At 46.0% G+C, this 26,640-nt stretch overlaps 1 protein-coding gene across 1 annotated transcript in view; it reads left to right on the forward strand.

Moving 5' to 3' along the window:
- Positions 1-1,041: 1,041 nt before the first annotated feature.
- OTOA (otoancorin) overlaps positions 1,042-26,640 on the forward strand; it is a 79,430-nt gene continuing 53,831 nt past the window's right edge. Inside the window, exons 1-15 of the mRNA XM_060260942.1 lie at positions 1,042-1,128; positions 1,918-1,946; positions 2,039-2,069; positions 2,161-2,188; positions 5,156-5,243; positions 5,991-6,122; positions 7,260-7,495; positions 8,937-9,040; positions 11,887-11,993; positions 17,104-17,243; positions 18,693-18,816; positions 19,057-19,272; positions 21,304-21,471; positions 23,665-23,805; positions 24,878-24,933. Of these exons, the coding sequence (XP_060116925.1) occupies positions 1,047-1,128; positions 1,918-1,946; positions 2,039-2,069; positions 2,161-2,188; positions 5,156-5,243; positions 5,991-6,122; positions 7,260-7,495; positions 8,937-9,040; positions 11,887-11,993; positions 17,104-17,243; positions 18,693-18,816; positions 19,057-19,272; positions 21,304-21,471; positions 23,665-23,805; positions 24,878-24,933 (1,682 nt within the window). The 5' untranslated portion in view covers positions 1,042-1,046. The remainder of the gene's footprint in view (positions 1,129-1,917; positions 1,947-2,038; positions 2,070-2,160; positions 2,189-5,155; positions 5,244-5,990; positions 6,123-7,259; positions 7,496-8,936; positions 9,041-11,886; positions 11,994-17,103; positions 17,244-18,692; positions 18,817-19,056; positions 19,273-21,303; positions 21,472-23,664; positions 23,806-24,877; positions 24,934-26,640) is intronic.

Genomic DNA, 26,640 nt, shown 5'->3' on the forward strand with positions numbered 1-26,640 from the left:
GAAAAATCAGCCAACAGTAGTTTACCAGCGCAATTTACATACAAATATAAAATTTATACAAGGATAGAAACTCATCAGTTTATAGGTATCATTAATGACACATAAAAAGTTATTAAAAGGTTTCTACCTTCTTAAGGTCAAAGCCTCAGAACCAAATTTGTCCACCTTAGATTGATCTGCAAGGAGAGATGAATAGAATTTAACAGGTCTTCCTGTGAGCGTGGATAGAACAGGGGTGAGATATGTGGAACAAATGTCCCCATAAAATAGGCAGTATAATAGCAAGCTGTGATCTATGGACAACCGAACAATGGGATTGGGAACGGCAGAGAGTAGAGGCCTGGATTTGTTAAAGCTGCGCTGCGGTAATCACAAACCTCACTGTAAAATTAATAGGGCAAAGGAAGGAAATAAACACAAGCCCATTCATTGTTTGGGAAACAGGATCCTTATGAATGGCATCGATGTACTGTAGAAATCCCCAAGGAAGCTCTGAAAGAGGAGCCCAGCTTGTTTTTCAGAGTGCTGAGGATGGATGGGTCTAATCAACTAAGCCGGTTCCCAAGATCAGATGTTCATCATGTTCAGTCACACTGTTGTTAATGCTACAGACTCCAACTTTCATTATTGCATCATTTGTGAGCCCTACACATAAATGGGGGGCGAGGGGGGGGGGGAGAGAATTGTATGGTTAGCACAAGTTCTAAATGTTTGCCGATGTATTGGTTGAACTGATCGACTGACAAGCTTTTTAGTAGCAATAGACACCCCCTCCCCGCAAAAGAGCAACGACTATTTCTAGCTTCGATCAAATGCAAAAAAAAAAAAGTTTAGGAATAGTTTTAACAGAATGAGTCTATTGATTTTAAAAAGATAATAAATCCAAACTCTGTAGTTACAGGTTTTTTTAAAAAACAACCTGAACATTTTTTGCATCAAGCAAAGCAAATTTATAGATTTAAAATTTCAGAGAAAACTATTCGTTCTCCCTCCCCCATGCCGCTTTTCTAATCCGACTGTTTTAACTTCAGTAACCAAGAGCAGCCATGCCCCCAAGCCTAAGGATATTTCTCTTTTTGATGTTCACAAATCATGCTGAGACTGGAAGTCACCAGGACGTCAGCCAGGGTAAGACGATTTTATTTTCTGAGTTCAGAAATATTGGGGAGGGGGGAGTATATTAAAATCCAGGGATATTAAAATAGTGATACTTAGGTTGGCATTCCCAGGTGGGGGCAGGGGAACCCCCGGTTTGGAGGCCCCCCCACCCCGCTTCAGGATCATCAGAAAGTGGGGGGGGGGGGAATGTCTGCTGGGCATTCCATTATTCCCTATAGAGACCAATTCCCATAGGGTATCAGGGGCTCTGAGGGAGGCTGTATTTTGAGGTAGAGGCACCTAATTTTCAGCATAGCATCCAGTGCCTCTCCCCAAAATACCCTCCCAAGTTTCAAAAGGATTGGACCAGGGGATCCAGTTCTATGAGCCCCAAAAGAAGGTGCCCCTATCCCTCATTATTTCTAAAGGAGGGAAGGCATTAAAAGGTGTGCAGTCCCTTTAAATGTGATGGCCAGAACTCCCTTTGGAGTTCAATGATGCTTGTCACAACCTTGCTCCTGGCTCCACCCCCAGATATTTCTTGAATTGGACTTGGCAACCCTAAACCAGGCCCGACTCTGCTTAGCTTCCAAGATCTGATGAGATCAGCCTAACCTGCTCCATACAAAGACTTAAGATGTACTTGTAATATTGTATTCACAAGCAAATGAGTACAAGTGGCAGTCAATAGGCAGTCCTCAAATCTGCAACCCTCAATTCACTCCAATTTATACAGAACATTATTAGCCCCCCCCCCCAATATATTCCACTTTGTTTTGTGCATTTGTAAGTTGACTTTTGTTTACTTTCCGTCCCTAGATCTGCCTCCACAACTACAAAAGACTGTGGTTAGTGTCCGTATTCAATTATTTTCAAGCCATATTTCATCCTCTTTCTGCTTTTATTATTGCATTGATTTGTCTGTTTGATTTGCTCTTAGGAAGATGTCATTGCCGGAAAGTATCTTAATGGTAATTGCACAATGTTTAGTTTTGGGTTTTTTAAAAAATTCTCCTTAAGTGGTACAAAATTTAACTTTTGGTTATGTCTCTTTTTGTTTAGCTTTCCTGGACATACTTCATTTCCAAAGGTAAATGCATAAAGGGTTCTACATATTAGAGTTAAACAGTAATAAGCAGAAAAGTGTCCTAAGGGCATAGATTTCTCTAAAGCTTGTTATAATAAAAGTCTCCTCATCACACTGTAGCCCACAATGGAATCGGGTTGTCATTGCTGGGCAGGTGTGTGGAGAAACACCATTTTAGGCCTGTGCTTGTCTGGGAGTTGGCTGGAGCAGTCTATTAAACTCTAGGCAAGGCTTTGGCCTAGTCTCATCCTCCTCCCCCCTCCCCTCCTGTCTGGAACCTGCAATTCTGAGGAGGCCTCCTCGAGAGACAGGAAGTCTTTCAGGCTGGTTTCCCAGAAGGAATTGCTGAGCAGTCAGGTTAAAAAGGATAAAAGGAAGTACTTCTAAACCCAAAGGGTGATTAACATGTGGAATTCACTGCCACAGGAGGTGGTGGCGGCTTCAAACATAGCCAGCTTCAAGAGGGGATTGGATAAAAATATGGAGCAGAGGTCCATCAGTGGCTATTAGCCACAGTATATATACATATATGTGTATGTGTGTGTATACACACACACACACACACATACATTGGCCACTGTGTGATACGGAGTGTTGGACTGGATGGGCCATTGGCCTGATCCAACATGGCTTCTCTTATGTTCAAAGGCTGCAGCAGGGTAAACCGGTTCCTGGGTGGGAACTGGGTTTTATGTTGGAGATTTGGGGCAGGAAGCCTTCAGTTTGAGTTTGAGTTCAGTCTTGGAGATCACTTAGTTGAGAAGGTATGGTCAGGCTTGCAACAGCCCAAGTAAGGTGCCTGCCCAGTAGGTCATCTAGTGAGGCCAAATAGTATAATAGAGAGAGAGAAGCGTTTTCTCTTCCTACTATGATTTGTTGCTTCTGTTCACTTTTTAAAAATGCCTGTAAATAGTTGTATGTTGGAAATAAATGTTACGTTTGTTTAGAGTGGATTCCACATAGTTTCCCCAACTGCCTTAGACCACGCTACTGCAAGAGGAGAGTCCAGGGAAGGGGGAAGGCATGCAGTTGGCAAGGGTGCCAATCCTCCAGGGGGTTTCCCAAAGAAGGACTTTGGTCTCTGTGATAACCAGGTGCTGGGTTGGCAGAGAACCTTGAGGCCGGACCTCAGAACTGGCAAGGGGGATTGGAAGCCCTGTTCCTCTCAGTCAGGAACCCCTAAATTGAGCAGGTGATGGCAGCGCACCCAAGTAGCAGGGAAAAGATTAGCTCCCTCCAGGAGTTGGCAACCCAAAAGGGAATTGAAGGGACTGTGTCTGAAGGCCGAATCGGGTTGGGTTCCATTACAAGGTGTCTGAGCCTTCAGAGAGTCCACCAGCAGTCCCCTAACTCACCAGGGCACAACAGCCGCATCCTGCACTGCCTGCTCTTTTGACCTAGGTGGTGGAGGCAGGATGGAGCCTTCTGAGCCCCTTTTGGGCAAAAGCAAGGAGTGACAGCAGCTACGAAGAGGAACTGTCACCTGCAAGTCCAGAATCTGACCACCACATTCTGGAGAATGTCTCAAACAACTCTGAGGCAAAGCTCAATACTTCATATTGCCAGAGAGGATTTTTAAACCTGTAGATAGGATCTGGGCCTCAGTATAAACCCACCCAGGGATGCCAGCCTCCAGGTGGGACCTGGGGGTCCCCCTGGAATTACAGGTCATCTCAGATTACAGAGATCGGGCCCCCTGGAGAAAATGGCTACTTTGGAGGGTGGACTCTAAGGCAGGGGTGGCCAATGGTAGCTCTCCAGATGTTTTTTTGCCTACAACTCCCATCAGCCCCAGCCAGCATGGCCAGTGGCTGGGGCTGATGGGAGTTGTAGGGAAAAACATCTGGAGAGCTACCGTTGGCCACCCCTGCTCTATGGCATTGTGCCCCACTGAGGTCCCTGCCGTCCCCAGGCTCCGCCACCCCCAAATCTTCATGAGTTCCCCAATCTGGATCTGGCAACCCTATTTCCTCATCCCTTGCCAGTGGCTAAAGGGGGACCTGGCAACCCTAGCCTGATCACTGAGGTAAAACTGACATGAATAAGGGCAAAATTTATTTTGAAAGCATACGTATAAACTGAGGTCAATATTAACAATGTGTATTGTTGGGCTCTGCTTTGTACGTACCTCTCCTAAGCAGGCTAATATCAAGCAGGTTAATACCACAACACTCTGCTGCCTCTTAGGTATGTCCCAGGCTCTTTAAAATCCTTCTGTTCTCCTGCAACACTTAGTTCCCTCAACAAAGAAATTGAACCACAGATTTTTTTATCCCCTCAGATATTTGCATTCCTGTCAGCCTGTCTCCAACTCAAACTTTCTGTAGGGTGAGATCAAGGCCTTAGCATCCTAACTTCCCCCCATCAGCATCTAAGTCCACCAGGACAGCTCCTGTAGGAGATTGGCGTCTATGTCTCTTGGACACCTTTCTTAGTTCTACCTGTTGCAACAACTAACAGGTGTTGTCCAATAGACACTATCCATTTTAGGCCCACAACATGCTCATCAAGGTTGTTTGATAACTCTTTGGTGTTAAAGGTGAACAGTATCTAATGATAACAAAACTGCTGAGTTAGCATGAGAATTTCTGGTTGGAATACTAACCACCTTTGTGGGAAGGGCGGGATATAAATCATAAATAAATAAAATAAATAAAAAACACCTTAAAAGCATATTCAGAAACTGAAAAGATTATATTTCTGTTATCTGACAATGATGCTCATGTATCCTATGGCGTCTTTGTTCGCCCTTGCAACTAAGATAAGAGTGATATCGAACGTTGTAACTTCTTGAGGTCGGTCCTTTTGGGAACTTTTAAGACGTTATCTGGGAATTTTTGTGCTTATGTTCTTTTTTGTAATGGTCAATGGCTATATACAATAAAATTTCTGACTAACTATATATTTTATTTTCTATGTGAATAATCTAATATACTATTTTCCTTTTTTGGCCTCTGTTTTCTTCTACAGCACTAATATCTGGACCACAGATATGCTTAACAAAATCATGGCATATTTCCACTCTCGGAATATTGTAATTACTTACAGCAGTTTACAGGTGTGTCTACATATAACAGCATTTTTCCAGGGGTTCAAATCAATTAGTATATCAAACATTACAACAACCTGAAAGATGGATCAGGCTTTTTATCCCCATATTACAGCAAAGGCTGGAGACTGGAGTTAAAGAACAGCATCGCACCCTAGGCTTCCTTCCACTGAGAGTTTGTGAAGGAGTCAAGATCTGAACCCAGGACATCCTGGTGTGGAGCTTGGCCACTTTGCAGAATCAGCTCTATAGCAGCATGTAAAAAAATTGAAAGAAATATTAATAATTTGTTTAAAATGTCTGTATTTCTTTATTACAAAGCTTATAGCCTGCACTTCAGCCCAATCAGGGCTACCGAGGTGGCTTAACAATTAAACATTGTGAAGCTGTGGCATGTGTTGTTAGAAGTAGTTGGAATTAAGACCTAGTGGTTTGGATCTTGCAGATTTGTTCTGCTAATGGATGTGTTTTCCACTAGCCGCCTCTGCATAGGAAGGAATGAACCAAGTGTTCTTGCTGTGCTATTCATTTCAGCTCAGTGTGCACGGGAAACCTGGTGGGTAGGGTTTTTCTGCCCTTTAAGGACTATGAATTTAAGATTGGTGAACAGTGAACTGCATCCCAGGGTTTGAGTATTCACTGCTTGTCATGACCTCGCTTGTCAGTATGGGAATATCAGTAAGTTAGTGTAACCAGTCGTGAACATATAACCTAATATGATATGTCCTCTCCAACATCTCCTTCTTATCTATTCAGGTGTCCATAAGGAATTACTTGGAGAGACTCTTATACCACCCCAAAGTGCTGCTATCAGAGTTCCGTCAGATGGGTCATCAGCATTTTCAAACGGCAATGAAATATCTATTTGAAAGCAAGCAGGTCCACTTGGTGAGTCTGGACCAGGTGTCCCCAGTGTCGTGCCTGGGGGGTGCCATGGCATCCATTGACAGCTTTTCTGGTGCCTGCCAAGTGTTTTTAGGAAGTGGGTGGGGCCACGTAGGGCTTTTGCCTACTTCTGATTGTCTTTTGGAGATTTTATTGCCTGTGCAATTAAAAAAAAATAACATTGGCCACTTTGGCACCAGCTGCCACCATAGTTCAACTATACTGTGTTACTGATCTTAAACTGTGGCTATAATGTTGAGGCTGGCTCCACCTCCTATGGCAGCCATTTTGTTGCTGCACCCACCATGCCACAGGCTCAAAAAGATTGGGGACCTCTGGTCTAGCCCATGAAAAGTGGTAACAAACTGCTGTCTTGGATAATAAGAAGACTAATCCAGATTCTCTTTTGCCTTACTCTTCAGGATCCAACTAACAAGGACAAAAATTGTTTGTCATTGTTTGTCCAAGGTCACCCACTGAGCCATATGAGCATGAGGGTATCCTGGTCTTCTGAGTCCCAGCAGTCAAATAGATGAGAATGAAGATCCTACATCTCATTCCATCCATCCAGTGCAAACCTTCTCCTTTCTTTGGAGAATGTGATCAAACAGCATCTCTTCCCCAATACAGAATACCAATCCTGGCTTTCCTCTGCCCCTTCAATATGGATGATGCTTCAGAAGGGCCCAGGAGGCATTACCTTCATGCCTTCAGAGAGCAGCCATTCAGAAACAGCTGCCTGTGTCATAAGAGGATGCTGGGCTTGCAGTTTTCTGATGTTTTGTGGAGCATGATTGGCCCTGTCCCTGTGGCAGCCATTTTATAATGGTGCCCATTACTCTTATCACAAAAATTTCAAAATTCACAGCAGGCCCAACAAGATTGGGAACCATGAGTATAGTCACTATACTACGCTGCTGCTTTTCACAGCAGCTGACTTCAGATTGTCGTCTCAGAGGCTCTGTTGTATAAATGGGGGGATAGCCTCTAGAAGGGAATTGTGGCTGTATACTGAACACAAACATCTGCCCTGAGCTATGTGAATCTCAAAACAAATGCACTGTATTTCTACATTCATTGGTACCAGTCCTTCCTAAATAATTTTTTTTAAGTACAGTGAAACATATTCTGTGTTTACAGGAATTGGGAAATATAATCCTTGATTTAGCTGGGATAAGAGAGAAGATTTTCCAAAGTCCTGGAGGAAACAGGACTTTGTTCCTTATTACACTGGAGAGGTGCTTTATGACATTGAACCCCATGGAATGTGTGGATATATTAAGCCAAGTCTTGCGAGCTTCTTCCATGTCTTATCTCCAGCTCCATACCATAGCAAGCCTCCCCCAAGATCTTCAGGGAGATGCATTTCGGAACCTGTAAGAATTTCAGCCGCTGATTCTTTTGCTGCATTTGTTGCTCAGGGTATTGAACTCGTTTGTTAAGAGGGCCAGATCTGACATAAATGGGACCATGTCAGGACTTCCCATGTATGTCATAAAACGTAACACCAGGTAGTAGAGATATAAACTTTATAAAGGACACAGACGAACACAAATATATATTTTTAAAAAAACTAAAATAAAACATGCTTCAAGTATTAGCACTCCTGCAATATTGTGGTCAGTATCAAAGCAAACTCTCCCTCCCCTCACTTCCTCCCTAAGAGAGTTGCCTCAACCAATGCGGAAAATACAGGCTTTGCTCTGTAGCTCCTGTGTGATTGAGAAATCCTGGCAAAGCAAACTGTGACACAGAAAGAAGCAAGAGAGAGGGAGAAAGAAGCAGACTTGCTCACAAGCCTGATACCCTCTGGGCCGCATGTTTGACATCCCTGCTTAACAGCACAACCTGGGGGGCGGGGCTGAAAGTGTTCTGGGAGCAGACTTGCTGCTATATGGGTGCCAGAAGCATTTGCGTCGGCATACGACCAGCGCCACCACAGTGAAGGGGAGTTTCATGGGTGGGGGGCCGCCCTAGTGCCGCTCTGTCCGAGAACAGCAGCGCCTGAAGGCTGTGCTCGAGCATAGGCGGAAGTCAGGTGGAGTGCGGCGCTCAGGAGGAGGAGGGGGGTGGAGTTGGGGGTGCGGCCAGGCTTAGGCAGCTTCCTGAGCAGTTTGGGCCATGACGCGCCCCCACCAAAAGGCACAACGTTATGCCTGCAAAAACAGCGGTGTGTCCATAGGCACTCGTTGAAACCAAAAACAAAGGTTGCCTCCGCCGCTGCAGAAGCTTGTAAGCTTGTAAATCCCTTAGGGAGTGGCATGATTGCCTCACCAATCCCCTCGGCCTGGTGAGCCCCCTCCCCGGCGCCCAATTGCGGTCTCCCCCTCCTAGAAATACTTCCGCTCTGCCTCGCACAACTCAGTTGTTAGGGAGAGGAGCGCATGTTGGAAAGCTCTGCCGGCGAGCTCCCTGCCATATGGACTTAGAGCAAGGGACAGGCAAGCACGTTGGTGACAGGTTTTGCACTGCTCCGTAGCTTTGACAGTATCTTTGACTTGCACTGGGGAGAGTGGAATCACCATGGCGACGTGTTCTCTCTCGCTCATCGGGTCACTCTTCCCCCTCCAAGCATAGCGTAACGTCTCCCCTTTGCGAGCTGACTGCGGCCGCCAACGCTGGTTCTGTACTCGAGCGCAGCTACAAGGTGGTTCTCTGGATTGGGCTGCCTGACTTTGTAACATGAGGCCTAGGAAGCCATTCTCGTATCCCTTTTGTTTGTTTTCAAAGACCCTGAAGACTTTTGGCTAAACTAGTGCTAGTGAAAGAAAGGAACAGGAGTAATGCATCTGTCAATTGCCGCTTTTGTCTTTTTAGGTCAACAGTATTCAAAGACCTGTATGACAGAATAACAGCAAATGCACAACGAGCTCTTTATGAATGGATGACACCGATCCTGCAAAAATCCTATAATGCCAGTGGTAGGTTCAACAGAAGTAAACAACGGGGACACACTCGGGTTGGGGTTTTCCTGGGATTAGGGATTGTCCTAGATATCAGCTTCATACAAGGGGTGGATTGATCCTACCCAGCTGGGCAGCCAGGACAAAAATATGAAAGGGAATACTGTGTTCTTCATGTTTAGTGTCCAGCAGTTGGATTCTGTAGGGTGAGATAAAGATCTCTTCAAGCCTTGCTGGTAGCAAAGATGGTGTATAGATGGCATGTACATTATTGGTGTTGGGAGTGGGGAGACCCAAATTCAAATCTCTGCTCTGCCATGATGTTCACTGGATGATGGTGCCTAACCTCTCTCGCAGGGTTCTCAGCCACCCTGCAGAGGGCCAGCTGCTAGGGCTCAGGGCTTCTGGTAGGGCCAGCTGCTGCTAAGCCCTCTACTTGGTCCTTTGCTTGTGCTCCGCCATGCTGCCTGCTACACACTGCCCCATGCCACTAGGGCAAACCTGCATGCGGCAGTGAGCATAGGCAGTGGGAGAGCTCACAAGCAGCCAGCAGAAGGGTATCCAGGCAGGTGGCAGGCATGGTGTGGGGGCCTGGTTGTGGTGGTAGAAGAGGGGGGAGCCCTAGGAACTCTCTGCTCAGGGCATCTCAAATCCTGCAACTGGCCTTGCTCTCAGCAGTTGGGATGAAACTGAGGTTCTTTCCTCCAAACAAACTACCCGTATTGGGCAGTAAAAGTCATCTTAAAATTTACACCTGTTTTATGCATGAGAGGTTTTGTATAAATACCATTAAAATGGGCATTAGTACTGTAAAAGAAACAAACAAAACTGGAAAAATGGTTGAAGAAAATGGGCAGGATGAGAATGCTTGCAGTGAATAGATACGGAAATCAAAAGAAACTTTAAAATAGGACACATTTGTATATCCTAGATTCAACATCACAAGCAAAATTACATTATCCAGCAAAGAGCTCCAAAGCAGAAGCAGTAAACCAACCGATGAAGCAGGGGTTTGGAAATTCCAGTTTTCCTGCTCCCGAAGAAATCAGTACAGTTGTGCTACTGGGGCCAAATCACGCTTTTCCTCCTGCACCCTTTTGTCCATGGAGCTGCCATTTGGCTCTGCTGGGGAAACTGGTGCCTTTCATGAAAGCAGTGAGACTGGCTCCCCTCCCCACCCCCCACGCTAAGACAGGGGTTTCTGCAGGCTCTGTGGATTCTGCAGCTAGGCAGAAAAAATACACCTCATAAATTAACCAGAAGGAAAGGACTGAGTGTACTCCAGGAGGCATGGGGGATCAGTAGAGAGAAAAGTTAAATGGAGGTGACATAGAGCAGAGGTGGCCAATGGTAGCTCTCCAGATGTTTTTTGCCTACAACTCCCATCAGCCTCAGCCATTGGCCATGCTGGCTGGGGCTGATGGGAGTTGTAGGCAAAAAACTTCTGGAGAGCTACACTCGGCCACCCCTGGTTTATACTTTTGCTTTTCTCCCCAAAGGGGGACCCACGTGGCACGGTGAATTATTAATATTGTTCTCCCTCCCACTCCTCCTTTCTAGCCTTCCCACGACCACCTTGTGAGGTAGCTTAGGCTCAGATTCTGTGACTGGCTCAAGGTCATCCAGCGAGCTCCTAGGGGGTAGGGAACATTGGCTCTCCAGATGTTGTTTGCCTACAACTCCCATCAGCCCCTACAACTCCCATCAGCCCCAGCAAAAAAACATCTGAAGAGCTACCATTGGCCACCCCTGACATAGAGGAAACCATGAGGAGATGGCAAAATGAAAGACCCCTCATAGTTTAAAGAATCCTGTAAGGGGGAGACTCCAATATGTGCAGGAACTTCCAGATTGTTTAGGTTTGCCAAGTCCCCCCAGCCACCATTGGGGGCGGGTAGGATTACCACATCCAGGTTGGGAAACTCCTGGAGATTTGAGGACAGAGCCTGGAGAGGACAGGAATCACCCTCTAAAACAGCTGTTTTCTCTAGGGAATTGATCTCTGTAGTTTGGAGACATGTTATAATTATGGGGGATCCCCAGATTCCACCTGGAGGCTGGCATGGGATCCCTGTTATCTTTATTGGTACCCCAACTTAATTCTGTCTAATGACAAACTTCATGACTCACAGTTATCTGTTAAAAAAAAACAGTAAGGAGGGGGGGCAGATAGAGAAAAAGGCAGAGTTTCTACGTTCTTGGGGGACTTAAAATCCTACAAAAGGATATTTGTAATTTTTTAAAATGAAATGCCACAAGCTGGATGGCCCAAGCTCACCGGATCTCTTTCAGAACCTAGGCAGGGTTGGCCCTGGTTAGTACCGGGATGGGAAACCACCAAGGCGATGAAGCCCAGGGTTACAATGTGGAGGCGGGCAACGGCAGACCACCTCTGAATGTTCCTTGCCTCGAAAACCTGATGGGATCACCCGAAGTCGGCTGTGAACGGACACCATTTTCCACCTCCAAGTTAAAAGCAAAAACAAAACTATATACAGCTGCAACCTGATTGCAGTGTACACACACACACACACACACGGGACTCTGTAAACTAACCGAGGGATGCCCCTCCCTGGAAAACTGGCCTGATGCAAACTGAGGGTGCTCATAATCATTGTTACATTGAGAACAGTTGACAGTCAAAGAGGAATGGAGATGGGGTAGTTTGCTTGCTCAGCTTCCAAATAACCTCCAGTACACTGTAGGGACAAATTTATATCAGGAAAGGGGGGGGGGATTTCCCAGTTTCCCTCAACCTCTCCCCAGTCATGACTCTTCATGGGGCCCTAACTTGTTTTGTTCATAAGTACAGTTAACACTGCCTTGCTTGGTGATGAGGTTTTTTATTTTCTGTGGCACCCCAGAGACAGAGAATTCCACCTCGTGGGTCACTGCAGAAAACCTGGGGATTTTGGGAAGGTACATGGTTCACCTCCCATTAGAAGAAATCAGGAAAATTAACTCTAACGAAGTAAGTAAAAAAAAAAGTGTGTCTAAATAATGTTTATGAAATTTATGTTTATGAAGTTTGCAACATCATTGCAACATGGTTTCCAAGAGGGCTGCAAGTTAACCACGTGGATGACAAGTTTGGAACCACATGTTGGGGCAGGGGTGATAGTTACCTTTTAACTTTCATGAGTGCTGAAAGAGTCATCAGGTTCATAGACAGTGACTCGTTGTCCTAAACAGAGTTGCATCCTCCTAAGTACATTGACTTCATTGGACTTACAAAGTATAAACTCTTCTTAGGGCTGTGTGGTCAGTGTCAGTGTGGAGAGAGATAGTGGTTATAGAGTTGGACAAGAATTATCCCCTATAAAGTGATCTCCATTTGTCTGTTTGTCTCTTAGCTCCATGCTCCTTGGAAGAAAATAAGAAAGGGGGGGATGGTGGCGCAGTGGTAGAGCATCTGCTTGGTAAGCAGAAGGTCCCAGGTTCAATCCCTGGCATCTCCAACTAAAAAGGGTCCAGGCAAGTAGGCGTGAAAAACCTCAGCTTGAGACCCTGGAGATCCACTGCCAGTCTGAGTAGACAATACTGACTTTGATGAACCGAGGGTCTGATTCAGTAAAAGGCAGCTTCATATGTTCATATGAGATAGAGACACAAACTCACTCCAGGCAAATGTAATTTTAGGCTGTATCAATAGAAGTATAGTATTCAGATCAAGCAAAGTGATGGTATCGCTTTGCTCTGTATATGCGATCTTGAAGCTATTTACCCTGATGCACAATTAATTTTGCTTGGGGATTTTAATGCTCGTATTGGCACTGGGCGTAATAGCGAATTTTACTATGGTAAGAGGCAGTCGAAAGACCTTGTTGTGAACAGACATGGTCGGTTTTTTAATCGATTGGTTGATAAGTTGGGTCTTTCGATAGTAAATGATAACTCTGAAGGTGATAAATTTGGTGAATTACTTATTTTAGTTGTATGGGGGCCAGTGTGATTGACTATTTATTAATTTCTCCATTTCTTTGGAGTAAGTTGGTTCACTTCGAAGTTGGATCGCTCCCGGAGAGTGACCACCAACCTCTCCTATTTTCCTTTTTGTCTCGAGACCCAATATGTCTCCTGAAATTGAGATTACGACCACTGTACATTTGAGATGGTCAGAGGTACTCCAAAACGAATTACAGCAAGTGCTTGATAGAGATCCACTTCTGGAAATCAAAAGGAAAATTTTGGCTGAAGAAGATGGGGAGGCTACCCTGTCACTTTATGAAGAATTAACTATTACCTGGTAAAGAAAGGCAAACCATTAATTGGAAGTCAACATATTAATAACAAATGGTTTGATAGAGAGTGTACTGATATGAAAAAACAGCTTAGGCATGCCATCAGAACCTATAAACAAAAGGAGGTAATTTTTTTACCTAAATCTTTTTTCGAGCTTCGTAGTAGTTATAAGTCTCTAATTAGGAAGAAAAGAGTCGCCTCACCGACGCAGGGATTCAGGGGTTGGCCTTACAGTGGCTTTCCTCTTTCCTGGAAGGTCGGGGACAAAGGGTTGCAGTTGGGGGGGAGCTGTCCCGGAGGTGCACACTTGACTGTGGTGTACCACAAGGGGCGGTTCTCTCCCCGATGTTATTTAACATCTATATGCAGCCTCTTGCCCAGATTGCCCGAAGGCACGGGCTAGGGTGTCACCAGTACGCTGATGACACCCAGCTCTATCTACTGATGGACGGCCAGCCGACCTGCGCCCCGGAAAATCTAGATCGGGCATTACATGCCGTGGCTGGGTGGCTCAGACTGAGCGGGCTGAAGCTTAATCCTGCGAAGACAGAGGTCCTTTGCTTGGGTCGCCACAGCCCGGGAGGGGGAATCCCCCTGCCAGCCTTTGAGGGTGCGCCGCTGATAGCGGCGGACAGGGTCCGGAGCTTGGGGGTGTTATTGGAGCCTTCTTTAAAGATGGAGGCTCAGATAGCAGCCGCTGCCAAGTCCGCATTTTTTCATCTTAGGCGGGCAAGGCAGTTGGCCCCCTTCCTGGAGCGCGACGACCTAGCAACAATGATCCATGCTACGGTCACCTCGAGGTTAGACTACTGCAATGCCCTCTACATGGGGCTGCCCCTGTCCCGAACTCGGAAATTGCAGCTGGTGCAGAACGCCACGGCCCGGCTGTTATTGGGTCTTCCAAAGTGGGGACACATTCAGCCGGGTCTTTGGACCCTGCACTGGCTTCCAGTGATATACCGAGTCCGGTACAAGGTGCTGGTTATCACCTTTAAAGCCCTATATGGCTTGGGACCTGTCTACCTGAAGGACCGTCTTTCCCCGCATGTTCCCCAGAGAGTACTGAGGTTGGGAACACAAAATCTCCTTACTGTCCCTGGGCCGAAAGAAGCCCGCTTGAAATCCACCAGAGAAAGGGCTTTCTCCGTTATGGCCCCTACATGGTGGAATCAGCTGCCGGAGGAGGTGAGGGCCCTGCGGGACCTTGTTCAGTTCCGCAGGGCCTGTAAGACGACCCTCTTCCGGCTAGCCCATACCTAGCTTGAGAACCTAATGCAACTTGCCAGATTTCCTTTATATATACTTGAATATTTATTAATTTTTAGAGTTTTATCTGTTTTATCTGTTTTAATTGTCTATTCCCTCACATGTTTAAATATTGCTTATTGTTATGTGGGATCTATTGTTGGAAGCTGCCCTGAGCCATTCGTGGGAAGGGCGGGATATAAATTCTAAATAAATAAAATAAAATAAAAAAGCAAAGTCAATAAGAGAATCTTGGCAAGAACTTGCTCTGGCTCTGAACCAGAGAGATATGTCAAAGTTTTGGAGAATTCTAGCAGCCTTAGAAGGGAGGGCTCAGTGTGACTCAGATTCTTATATTTCCAAGCAACAATGGGAGCATTATTTTGTAAATCTGTTTAATGACCTGCTCGAGGATAACACAACAACAAATTGTGTATCCCCCTCCCTGACAACTGGTTTGCCTGAGTGGCCACCTGTAACTCTGTGTGAAATTAGATCTCTTATCTCCTCTATGAGGAGAAATAAAGCCCCAGGTGAAAATTTCACCCCGCCAGATATGTTTAAGGTTTTTCAATCTTGGTGGGCGCCCGCACTAGCCACTCTCTTCACTACTATTGACAAGACTGGAAGATTTCCTAGGGAATGGTCCTCTATTGTGGTCCCAATCTATAAGAAGGATGACCGTTCCAACCTGCAAATTATAGGCCAATAAGCTTGTTAGATGTTGCTGGAAAATTGTATGCTAGACATCTTTTATCCAAATTGGAACCATGGGTCTTTGATAACGAATTGTTAGCACCATATCAAGCAGGATTTAGACAGGGTCATTCCACCCTGGACCATTGTATATTGCTACAACACCTGGTTAACAAATACACAACTTGCCCCTTTAAAAAATTGTTTGTGGCATTTGTTGACCTTAAAGCAGCGTTTGATTCAATCTCGAGAACCTGCCTATGGGCAAAGTTAAGTAAATTGCGCATTGACCCAAGGCTTCTTGCACAGATAATAGGCCTGTATTCCAACACAAGCCTGAGGATCCGATTTGGCCCGTATGGCCAATTGTCCAGCCCAGTTAAAACAACAAAAGGTGTTCGCCAAGGGTGTATTTTAAGCAGCCTGTCGGTCACTTCCAAGTTCCTGTCCTGCATCTCGACCTGTGTTATTAGTGACAGGCTGCTTCGGCGTGCCGCTGCGCCGGCCCCCTGGGTCCCACAACGATGGGACTGATGCCACAGGGACGGGCTCGAAACACTCTATAACCCCTCAAAAGAACAGCAGTCTAGCTCGCTTCCCCCGAGCCCTGCCGCCATAAGCCTCAAGGGGGCTCATTTTGCGGCATCTCCTGGCGGGAGGGTGGCACCCGCACGGGACACATATCAAATGAAAGAGGGGGCGCAGGGCTATCAGAAACAGCCGGCGGAGGGAGTCGGGAGACCACCCCACTGGGGGATCCACACCCCGAAAGTGATGAAGGTGGCGCAGATAGAGCCAACAGAGCAAACAGGACAAAATAAATAGGCTGCATTATGCAGCACAGTTGAGAAAGTGCCTTATCCCATATACTGATGAAGTATATACAGGATTTGAGAACAAAATTGTTTCCGGCGGTGATATTTGGGGTATTTTTGGGGACGTCACAGGAAGTGCTGTGAAGTCACTTCCTGTTTCCGGCAGTGGCATTTGGGGGAAATGATGTCATTTGGGGGAAAGTGATGTCACAGGAAGAGATGTCACTTCCCGTTTCCGGCAGGTGCCGTGGGGGAAATGATGTCATAGGAAGTGGCGTCACTTCCTGTTTCCGGCGGTGGCGTGACATCACCGGAAGCGCCGTCGCCGGAAGTGACGTCACTTCCTGTTTCCGGCTGTGGCGTGACATCACCGGAAGTGCCGTCGCCGGAAGTGACGTCACTTCCTGTTTCCGCCGGTGGCATGACATCGCCGGAAGTGACGTCACCGGAAGTGACGTCACTTCCTGTTTCTGGCGGTGGCATGACATCGCCGGAAGTGACGTCGCCGGAAGTGACGTCACTTCCTGTTTCCTACCTACCCCTACCTTCCCCCCCCCCAAGGTGTCCCTGGCTGGCCTTCAGACATTACGGTCACCCTACCCATGGAGAGCTACCGTTGACCATCCCTGATATAAAGGATGGTGTGGTTTTCTGTGGCCCCAGAAGGTAGGACCAGAATCAAGGGGTTGAAATTAAATCAGAAGAGTTTCTGGCTCAACATTAGGAAGAACTTAATGACCATTAAAGTGGTTCCTCAGTGGAACAGGCTTCCTCAGGAGGTGGTGGGCTCTCTTTCCTTGGAGGTTTTTCAACAGAGGCTAGATGGCCATCTGACAGCAATGCTGATCCTGTGAATTTAGGGGGGGGTGTTTATGAATTTCCTGCATTTGCAGGGCTGTTGGACTAGATAATGATCCTGGAGGTCCCTTCCAACTCTGTGATTTTATGATTCTATGGTTCTAAAAGGCTATACCAGAACTAAAAGTGTTTCATTTGTAGGAATTGTGCTTAATATAAATATGATTATATTTTGTTAATCTCAGTTTCTTGTAACACCCACCTTCCCTTCTCTACGCTAATTAGATGAGGCTGTTCATTGGTTATGACAACGCAACAAAGCAACTAGATACCGTGTATGACATCACACCGGGTGTTGCGCAGGCCTTTTTGGAAAGAATCAGTGCCTCAGGATTTGACATGAGGAACACATCAACTCTCTACAGGCAAGAAGATGTTTGGCACTTTGGGCCAACTCAGACTGTTCTGAAATTGAGCCAAAAAATCCTTCTACACACAAACATCCCGAACTCGCCCCATCCTCCGGCTTCCACAGGCTGGCTCAAAAATTGTATTAATAATCTTAAACTGTTTTATACTGTTTTAATTATTTAATTGATAATAGATTATTGTTAACTGTTTTATTATCTTATTGTTGATGTTGAAATGTTGTTAGCCGCCCTGAGCCTGCCTCGGCAGGGAGGGCGGGATATAAATACGAAATAAATAATTAAAAAGCTACCACTTCCGAAGTGGTAGCAAATTTCTGAACCAACAGCCAGTCTCCCCGTCACCATCTGGAAGCAGCAGGGCGGATGCAAGGTAACCTGACTGCGTGAAAGTGCCAAGCCGCCCCAAGACGCTTCCACCCTTTTCCCCCCCTTAAAAACTGTTGGGAGCTCATGAGCGCTTAACTTGTTTGGGGAAGAAAGAGTGGTCCAGCTTCTGAGGTGCCTCCACATCTGGAGATGCCTGGCCACCTGGCAGACGGGATGCAAATGCTTTGCTGGGGAGTGTGGGGGGGCTCTGGGGCAGCTCTTTTTGAGCCGGCCCAATTTGAGATGCCTCCCAACTGCCCCAAACTGCCCACCTGTTATCACCCACAGTGACCCTAAATGACCTCCAGAACATCAGTTTCAAAATTGAGGGCTGTGGCTTCCTTTAATGAGTTACTCTGTCTTACAATGGATCTTCCTCTTTTTACATATGCTCCTTCCCCAGTATTCAGAAGGCTACACATGAGACATTTGAATAATTTTTGGGGAGAATTTGTATACTGCCTCTCTTGAGTCCATTACTCGTGTCCATATACTGCCTCTCTCAAGTCCATTTTCAACACAGAAAATGGACACAATAGTGAGGTTACTATCCAGCTATAAAAACAGCATAAAGCCACATTCATCAACCTATAATCATATCATTAAAACAAGATGTGACGGACTGTTTAGAGTTAATTCGTAATTCCATTTGAACAGCATGTTACTCAAAGGTTCTCTGTTGAGGCATTAACCCTTGACAGTCTGTCACCCAAGCCTCCAGTTAGAAAGAGGCCATAAAAACAACTTTAAAAAATGGAATCTCTCAGTTAAAACTGGATTACTGTTCTCCAGAGGCATCTAGCCCAGCTCCTGGAAAAGCTTTTTCAAGCTTTTCCTATCACAGGGAGGGAGTCCGCACATGCATACTTCCTAAGTGCATAGACTCTATGCTTGTAAACCAGCAATAATAGCCCCATGGCATTCATATCCATTCCCCCTATTGCACACGGATACCTATGCATGTAATGTCCATTCTTGGTATCATGGTATTGCTATCGTTTTGCTGAAAAACATTTGGCAGCTCACCTGCAACATTTGCAGGTGAAAAACTGCTGATTTCTATGTTCTCTCATGCAGGTTAGGTTTGCTTGTTTGTTTTTATGATGACCTAGAGCAGATGGATGCTGCTGTGGCCCGTGTTTTACTTCATCAGATGATTAAATGTAATCAGCTGCGAGGCTTTCAAGCCGGACACCAGAAGGTGAGGATAGAGCTCGGTTCTTTTTGACCTGACCACATCACGTTTTATCTTGCTGGAAGAGGAAGGATGATTCCTTTTCGGTTTGAGCCTTTGCGCCCATCAAAGCAGGCGATTGGCTCAAAGTTGGTGCAAATGTCTTTTTTTTTTTTAAATATGGCTGCTGATCAGAGAAACAATGGAAAGCCAAGCTTAGAAAACATGCCTTGGTTTACTACCTTCAATGTGCTTTTGCTGTTTCAGCTCAAATCTCAACTTCTCGATATTGCCATGGGAAACCAGACCTTGAATGACACCCTTGGGTTGCTCTCAGACGCAGTCGTGGGGTTGACATCCAGCCAGCTGGAATCTCTCTCGCCCATGGCTGTGCACAAGGCAATTTCGACGTTAAACCAAGTCTCCGGATGGGCCAAGAGTCAATTGGTGATTTTAGCCAGCAAATACCTTGAATATGAAAAGGTTTGTTTAAAGGATTTTGTCATAAGGGAGTAAAAACCAGGTTGCAGCATTGACTCTTCGGAGCAAAATTGCCTGGGATAACCAAATGCATTAAGAGCAGCCTTAAGTCTTTAGTGTGCCATAGCCGATTGTGAATTATTCCTCAAGTTAAAGTGAGATAATAATTTTGTTTTTGTTTTTCCCATGTCTGTACAATGAATGTAAATATCTATGTTGCCTGGAATGAACGTTGAATACAAAAGGTTTCTCCCTTTTAATCTGCATTGAAAATATCCATGTCTCAAATGCATCTACATTTGTGGGAGAAAGCACTTGTGAAAGCTTGCTGGTAGAAAGTGCTGTCAAATTACAGCTAACTTATGGCAACCTTTAAGTTTCCAAGGCAAGAGATGAACAGAGGTAGCACCCCTAGATATCCTTGGTGGTTCTTACAAGGTCCAACCCTGTTTGCTGTCTGAGATCTCATAAGGTCAGTCTAGCTTGACCCACCTTGGAGATTTCCACATGCGTAATGCACAATTACCAGTAATGGGTTGGCTCCAAAGCACTGTGAAGGAGATGGATCCTTGTGTGAGGACATCGTTGGCATTAGTTTCATTTCTTCCCACACATGAGGGATGAAGCAGCGTTTCCTAGAGTGAAAGATGCCTACATGAAAAAGGGACAAAATGGTTTGTGCATCAGAATCTAGGATGAGAAAAACCAGGGTTCAAATCCTCATTCTAACACAAAGCTCACTACTTGACCTTTGGCCTCTCACCTTCTCTCAGTCTCCCCTACCTTAAAGGGCTAAAAAACGGGGAGAATCATTGAGCTCTTTGCAGGAAGAGTGGGGCGAGGGGGGGATGTGATGATAAACAAAAGGGTTCCCATTGGATCCAGCCAGTTTTTAAAGCTTGTGTCTGTAACTATCCTTAATTCCAGGGAAGACAAAAGGGAACACTTCTTTACTCAATAACTTATTGAATTGTGGAAGTCACTGAAGTGCTGATAGTGATGGCCACAAGCATATGTATGTATGGAGCCCCATGGCTCAAAGTGGTAAGCTGTAGTACTGCCAATCCTCAGCTCTGCTCATGACCTGAGTTCGATCCTGGCGGAAGCTGGGTTCAGATAGTCTGCTCAAGGTTGACTCAGCCTTCCATCCTTCCGAGGTTGGTAAAATGAGTACCCAGCTTGCTGGGAGAAAAGTGTAGATGACTGGGGAAGACAATGGCAACCACCCTGTAAAAAGTCTGCTGTGAAAACGTGACGCGACGTCACCCCAGAGTTGGAAACTACTGAAGCTTGCACAGGGGACTACCTTTATCTTTAAGTGCCATCAAGTCATAATAACCAACTTATGGCAACCCCAGCAATGGGCTTTCGAGAAGCAGAGGTTGTTTGCCCTTACCTTCCTCTGCAGAGTCTTCTTTGGTGGTCTCCCCTCCAAGGACTGACCCTGTCTGGTTTTTGAGATCTGAACTCCATATTGTGATCACAAACATTTTTTGTCATCAAGTTGGAGCCAACTTATGACAGCCTCATGGGGTTTACAAGGCAAGAGATGTTCAGAGGTTGTTTGCCATTGCCTGCTTCTGTGTAGTGACCCTGGTCTTCGTTGGTGGTCTCCCATTCCAACACCAACCATTCTTAGCTTCCGAGATCTGACAAGATGGGACTATGGGCAGTCCAGGTAGTGATGGCATTAAATGGGGGTTAGACAGATGGATGGAGGGAAGCCCTAGGCATGGTGAGCAACCTCCATATTCAGAGGCATTAGTACTCATAGGCACTATCAAGGGAGGGTGTTGGCATTTATGACCTGTTGAGTGGCCCTCCAGGGCAATTGCTCAGCCACTTTGTGAAAACAGTTGCAGGTGGGCCTGCAGCAGAAGACCAAGATTCAAGTCCAGTAGCATCTTAGTGACGAAGAAGATTTCCAGGGTGAAACGGGATTCTTGGTTAGATTTCCAGGGTGAAACGGGATGCTGATCTGCTCCAGCAGGACTGTCCTTATGCTGTTTTGCATGAGGTTTGCTCTTCTCGTAGGCATTATCGTTTCATAACATCAGTCAAATGGGTGCTTTGGTGACGGGGATCGCCGCTGAGTCTTTCCACAGCATGAACCCCAAAGAGCTTTCCCAGGTGATCAGAGGCACACTGGCTCAACATGCATCTGATCTGTCTCCAGCACAACAACAAGGGATCCTCCGGAAGGTAATGGATTTTCTGTCTCTGATCCCAGCCCCTGATAGGAATGAATGGGATTAAGTAGTCTCCTAGCATACAAAGTCTTGCATTTGCTCAACCACTTTTGTCATTGGCTCATCACAGGAAGGGGCTTGCACCACTTGGTGCTTTTAGTTTTATCTGCCAAAAATGCAGAAACCCTTGACAGTGTAACGGATGGCTTCCCCAGGAAAGCAAACAGATGGGAAAGAAACCAACCTGGAACAGAAGCTGCCCTCAGCTCATTAGTCTATTGTGACTGGGCCATGAGAGCCAGTTTGGTGTAGTGGTTAAGTGTACAGGCTCTTATCTGGGAGAACCGGGTTTGATTCTCCACTCCTCCACTTGCAGCTGCTGGAATGGCCTTGAAAGGGCAGCTTCTGTGAGAGCTCTCTCAGCCCCACCCACCTCACAGGGTGTCTTTTGTGGAGGAGGAAGATAGAGGAGATTGTGAGCCGCTCTGAGACTCTGAGATTTGGAGTGGAGGGCAGGATATAAATCCAATATCATAATAATAATAATCATTGTCCGGAGGGCTTGCCTCCGGCCTCTTGCCGGCTGCCACCGTCACCGGAAGAGTCACCGGGAGACGCCCCACAAGCCACCAGCCCGAGGGCTGATGAGTCCAGCATCAAAGAGGTCTCCAGTGGCTGGCTGGAAAGCCCTCGGATGCCCTCTGGCGCCGCAGGCGTTGTCAGTGGCCAACCGCACACAGCTGGGCTTAATAAAAGTGGGGAAGTTCAGCTGGAGGGGGGTCGCGGGCTCACAAGGAACGAGATTTAAAGGGAGCCTTTCAAGCACGCTGGGGAGGAAGAGCTCGGTGTTGTCGTTTCGGATGGTACAGAGAGAGAGAGAGGGGAACGAATGACAGGAGCAAGAGCGGTCGGAGGTGCCTAGGTGACGTTAATCTTCAACCTCCCCTGCTCAGTCTGAGGCGTGTCTGGTTCCTGGCTTAATCCGTCCTGGAGCGGTTGCCCGGCCCCTCCTAGGTTCCGACAGAGGGAGATCCTGACAATCATCATCATGATTCAGTGGCAGAGTATCTGCTTTGCATGTAGAAACTCCCCCACATTTGCAATCTGAAGGATCAAGTAGCCCATGATGGAAAAGACCTCCACTTGAGACCTTGGAGGGCCACTGCCATTCAGAGTAGCCAAGACTGACCAAGAGTATGAGTCAGCAGAAGGGAGAATCCTTTGGGGATTGGTCATGGTTCAGTGGAAGAATATCTGTTTTATTTGCAGGAAGTTCTAGGTTCAAACACTGGGATGGATTTCGCACTAGGGCTTGTTCTGAGTGGAGAGCCCTTTTGATCCCAGCGCTTCTCTCCATTTCCACACAAGTTGCTCCAGAGCTGTGAATTGGTGCACCTTTCTCCTGCGGCAAGCAGAAACCGCTTGGAAGAGGATCCTGCTTTCTGCGGAAGAGCACTGTGCCAACTCGCAGCTCCGGGGCAACTTGTGCGAAAATGGAGAGAAGCCCCGGGAGCAAAAGGGCTCTCCACCCGAAATATGCCTTGCGCAAAATAGGTCTGGCATTTCCAGTCAGAAGGAAAAACATTGCCAGAGTAGACACGGCAGATCTTGACAGATTAAGAATCCACCTCAGTAGAAGGCAGCACCACTTAGAGATCAACCGTGGCTCACTGATAGAACATCTGCTTTGAATGCAGAAAGGTCCAGGTTCAGTCCCCAGCATCTTCAGTTAAACAGATCAGGTGATACGAAAGACTTCCACCAGAGACTCTGGAGAGCCACTGCCAGTCAAAGTAGACAATGCTGACCTTGATAGACCAATGGTATGACTCAGTACAAGTTGTGGGACAAGACTTGCATTCACATGCTTTGTATAAATGCATGTGTTGCTAATGCAGCGCATTGATGGATTTTCTAAGCTGTTTTGAGGGCTATAAATGGTGGAAAAGAAATTAAGTCAATAACGAGAGAATTGTAGCATTACAAAGGACGCAACACCCAAAAGTGCTTAGAGATGAACCGACACAGTTGCCTTCACATTGTCATGAAGTCTTTCAGAGTTATTTGAGATGTCTTTGAACAGGAGTCCTTTGTTGAACAGCTGCACAGTTCTTCTTGCAGAAATGAAAGGGAGCTGCACAAGATCAATAAATTATGACATATGCTGGGATATCCCCTGAATTTCCTCCTTATGAATCTTCTCTAGATGATTGCAACCGCAGAACTGCCATTGGTGATTGCTGACATCCAAGGAGCCTTTTTCAAGGAAGTGTCTCTTTTCAATTTATGGAAGGAAGAAGGCTTCAACTCTTCACTGGTGAAAGACAAAGAATTAAAGCCCAGTCAGGTACTGAATGCTGATGGTATATTGCCTGTGGATTTGAAGACATAAGGATAGCCAGCTTAAACCTAAATTTGGTGTGGATTGATCTCATGGCAACCTGGTGAGTGGCCTGTCCAGTCTAGCAAGCTGAAGGATTCTCCCAGACAGGCCATCTGAAAGCAGCTCTGTTACACCAGGTCTAAGTAGAACCAGAACCAGAACAATCAGTTGTATAGAACCCAATGGCTCACTGAGTCACCTGACCTATTGAACTGTAATATTACCTTTGGCCATCTGCAGTGGTAGCTGTCGAGCCCTGATATTCCAAATAATAAATTCCTTTGTTATTTCAAATAGAAGCATTTATTTCAGAACTCGAGGTGCTCCACTAAAGACAGTTAGTGGAAAAACTGAGGTACAGAAAGCTGCATGCATAAGAGTATCATAAACAGTTATCCACTGAGACCTTCCCCCTCCCAAAGGTCACAGGTTACAGAAATAACCTAATAATTCTTCTACAGAGGATTTCTCACAGGAACTCTATAAGGAATTGGTGAATTAGGGAGTATAACATTCACATACAACAGACCATTGAGTACCATAAACAACTCCCTCCCAGATAGCCAGGCCTACGTGTTAACTCGCCTGTGAGTAATGGGGAAGGAGTGAAGGACTTGAGCATCAGACAGGCCACTAGGTTACAGAAAACAGTGAGGGGCTTGACAGTAGCACTGCAGAGCCATAGAGAACAGCCAAGCAGTTCTCTCATTTAGCAAGCTATCACAGTGGTGCTGGGGTCTTAAGCTCATAGTCCCCCCCCCCCCCCCTCAATCAATACCATATGTGCCTCCTCCCCACCTACCTAAGAAATGGTTCAAGCTGACCTTATTAATTTTGGGCTGTGTGGTCCATGCTCTTGTTTGGCTTAATTTGTGCATGGTTTGTCTTTAGATTTTAACTGTTTGATGTTTTGTGGTTCATACTTTCTATAAAGCTGTATGCCTCTTTAGAAACTGGTACTTGAGGAATGGTGCAAAAAATTAACAAATATATTTAACAAGCTCTTCCTATCATTGGTCCTGTATCTTAATTTCAGGCCTTGTTTCTGTATGAATTGTTGTCCAGGAAGACTCCTCCTTCTGACTTATTAAGGTAAGAAAGCTAGTTTATTCTGTGTTTTTTAGTCCATACATGGTCAGAGTATCATAATAACAAGCATTGGGTTGGATCCTATTGGACCCTTCTTCCAGCAGAGATGTTTTAAGACTGGCAAAAGGAGCCTTCCCTGAGGCATCAAGGAAAAACTTCTGCTGCTAGTGGCAAGCACCTCCACCAGTCAAATGATATGCAAGACCAAACCTGATTTTTTAATAGATCTGGCTCAGGTATCTGAAATTCCTCTATGGATGTTTTTACACTGGCAGTTTGCGACTGTATCTCCGCATTGTAAACTCACCTTTAACATACATAACGTTCTCATAACTGATTCACATAGTTGCTTCTCGAGGCATTTACATTTGTTTCAGTGAGATGGGTTTCGATGACGACGCCAAAGCGTTTTTCTCGAGACTAGTTTTGGTCTGGTCTTTTCTCTACGGGCATTTCAAACTTATATTGTAAAACTTTTCCTGCATTTTAAAAGACTCCTCCAAAAGCCACCACAAGGTGCAGTAATTTGCATGAGAACTGACAGCACTTGAAAGTTTTACATATAATTGCTTGCCTCATCTAGTGATTTAAATTGGTGTTGTTTTTGCAGTGTTGACAGGATTTCCAAACAAACGTATACATTTAACTAAGCACTGGCTGCCCTCTGATCAGAGACACCCCCCCACCCCAAATTGAAACGCTTAAATGTAGAAGGAAAATAATTAAAGCGGAACAGTGGCAGGTGATTTGAAGACTCTAAAAACTCTGGATCAAACTGAATGCAAAAACACCCTATGACAAGCAGCCCTGTGCACCTAGGTGTTTGAAGAAAGTCATGTATTGGGAGGGGGAGGCTGTGGCTTCATGGAGCATCTGCTTGACCTACATAAGGTTCCAGGTTCAATCCCCATATATTCAGTTAAAAAGAGCATGTTGTGGATGATGTGAAAGACCACTGCCTGAGACACTGGAGAACTGCTGCCAATCCAGGTAGATAATACTTGCTGACCTTCATGGTCTGATTCAGTATAAAGCAGCTTCATGTGTCCATGTGGCCTTCTTGTCTTTGCTGGCACATATGCAGCTGGATGTGTAAAAATGCCACATGCTAACTCTGTGAGACAGAATGGTGGACTAGATGGACCATTGAGAGCCAGTTTGGTGTAGTGGTTAAGTGTGCGGACTCTTATCTGGGAGAACCGGGTTTGATTCCCCACTCATCCACTTGCACCTGCTGGAATGGCCTTGGGTCAGCCATAGCTCTGGCAGAGGTTGTCCTTGAAAGGGCAGCTGCTGTGAGAGCCCTCTCCAGCCCCACCCACCTCACAGGGTGTCTGTTGTGGGGGAGGAAGGGAAAGGAGATTGTGAGCCGCTCTGAGACTCTGTCCTTGAAAGGGCAGCTGTTGTGAGAGCCCTCTGCAGCCCCACCCACCTCACAGGGTGTCTGTTGTGGGGGAGGAAGGTAAAGGAGATTGTGAGCCACTCTTGAGACTCTGTCCTTGAAAGGGCAGCTGTTGTGAGAGCCCTCTGCAGCCCCACCCACCTCACAGGGTGTCTGTTGTGGGGGAGGAAGGTAAAGGAGATTGTGAGCCGCTCTAAGACTCCTCGGAGTGGAGGGTGGGATATAAATCCAATATCTTCTTCTTCTTCTTCTTCTTCTTCTTCTTCTTCTTCTTCTTCTGCTGCTGCTGCTGCTGCTGCTGCTGCTGC

This window comes from Heteronotia binoei, chromosome 20, assembly GCF_032191835.1.
Source record: "Heteronotia binoei isolate CCM8104 ecotype False Entrance Well chromosome 20, APGP_CSIRO_Hbin_v1, whole genome shotgun sequence".
NCBI lineage: Eukaryota > Metazoa > Chordata > Lepidosauria > Squamata > Gekkonidae > Heteronotia > Heteronotia binoei.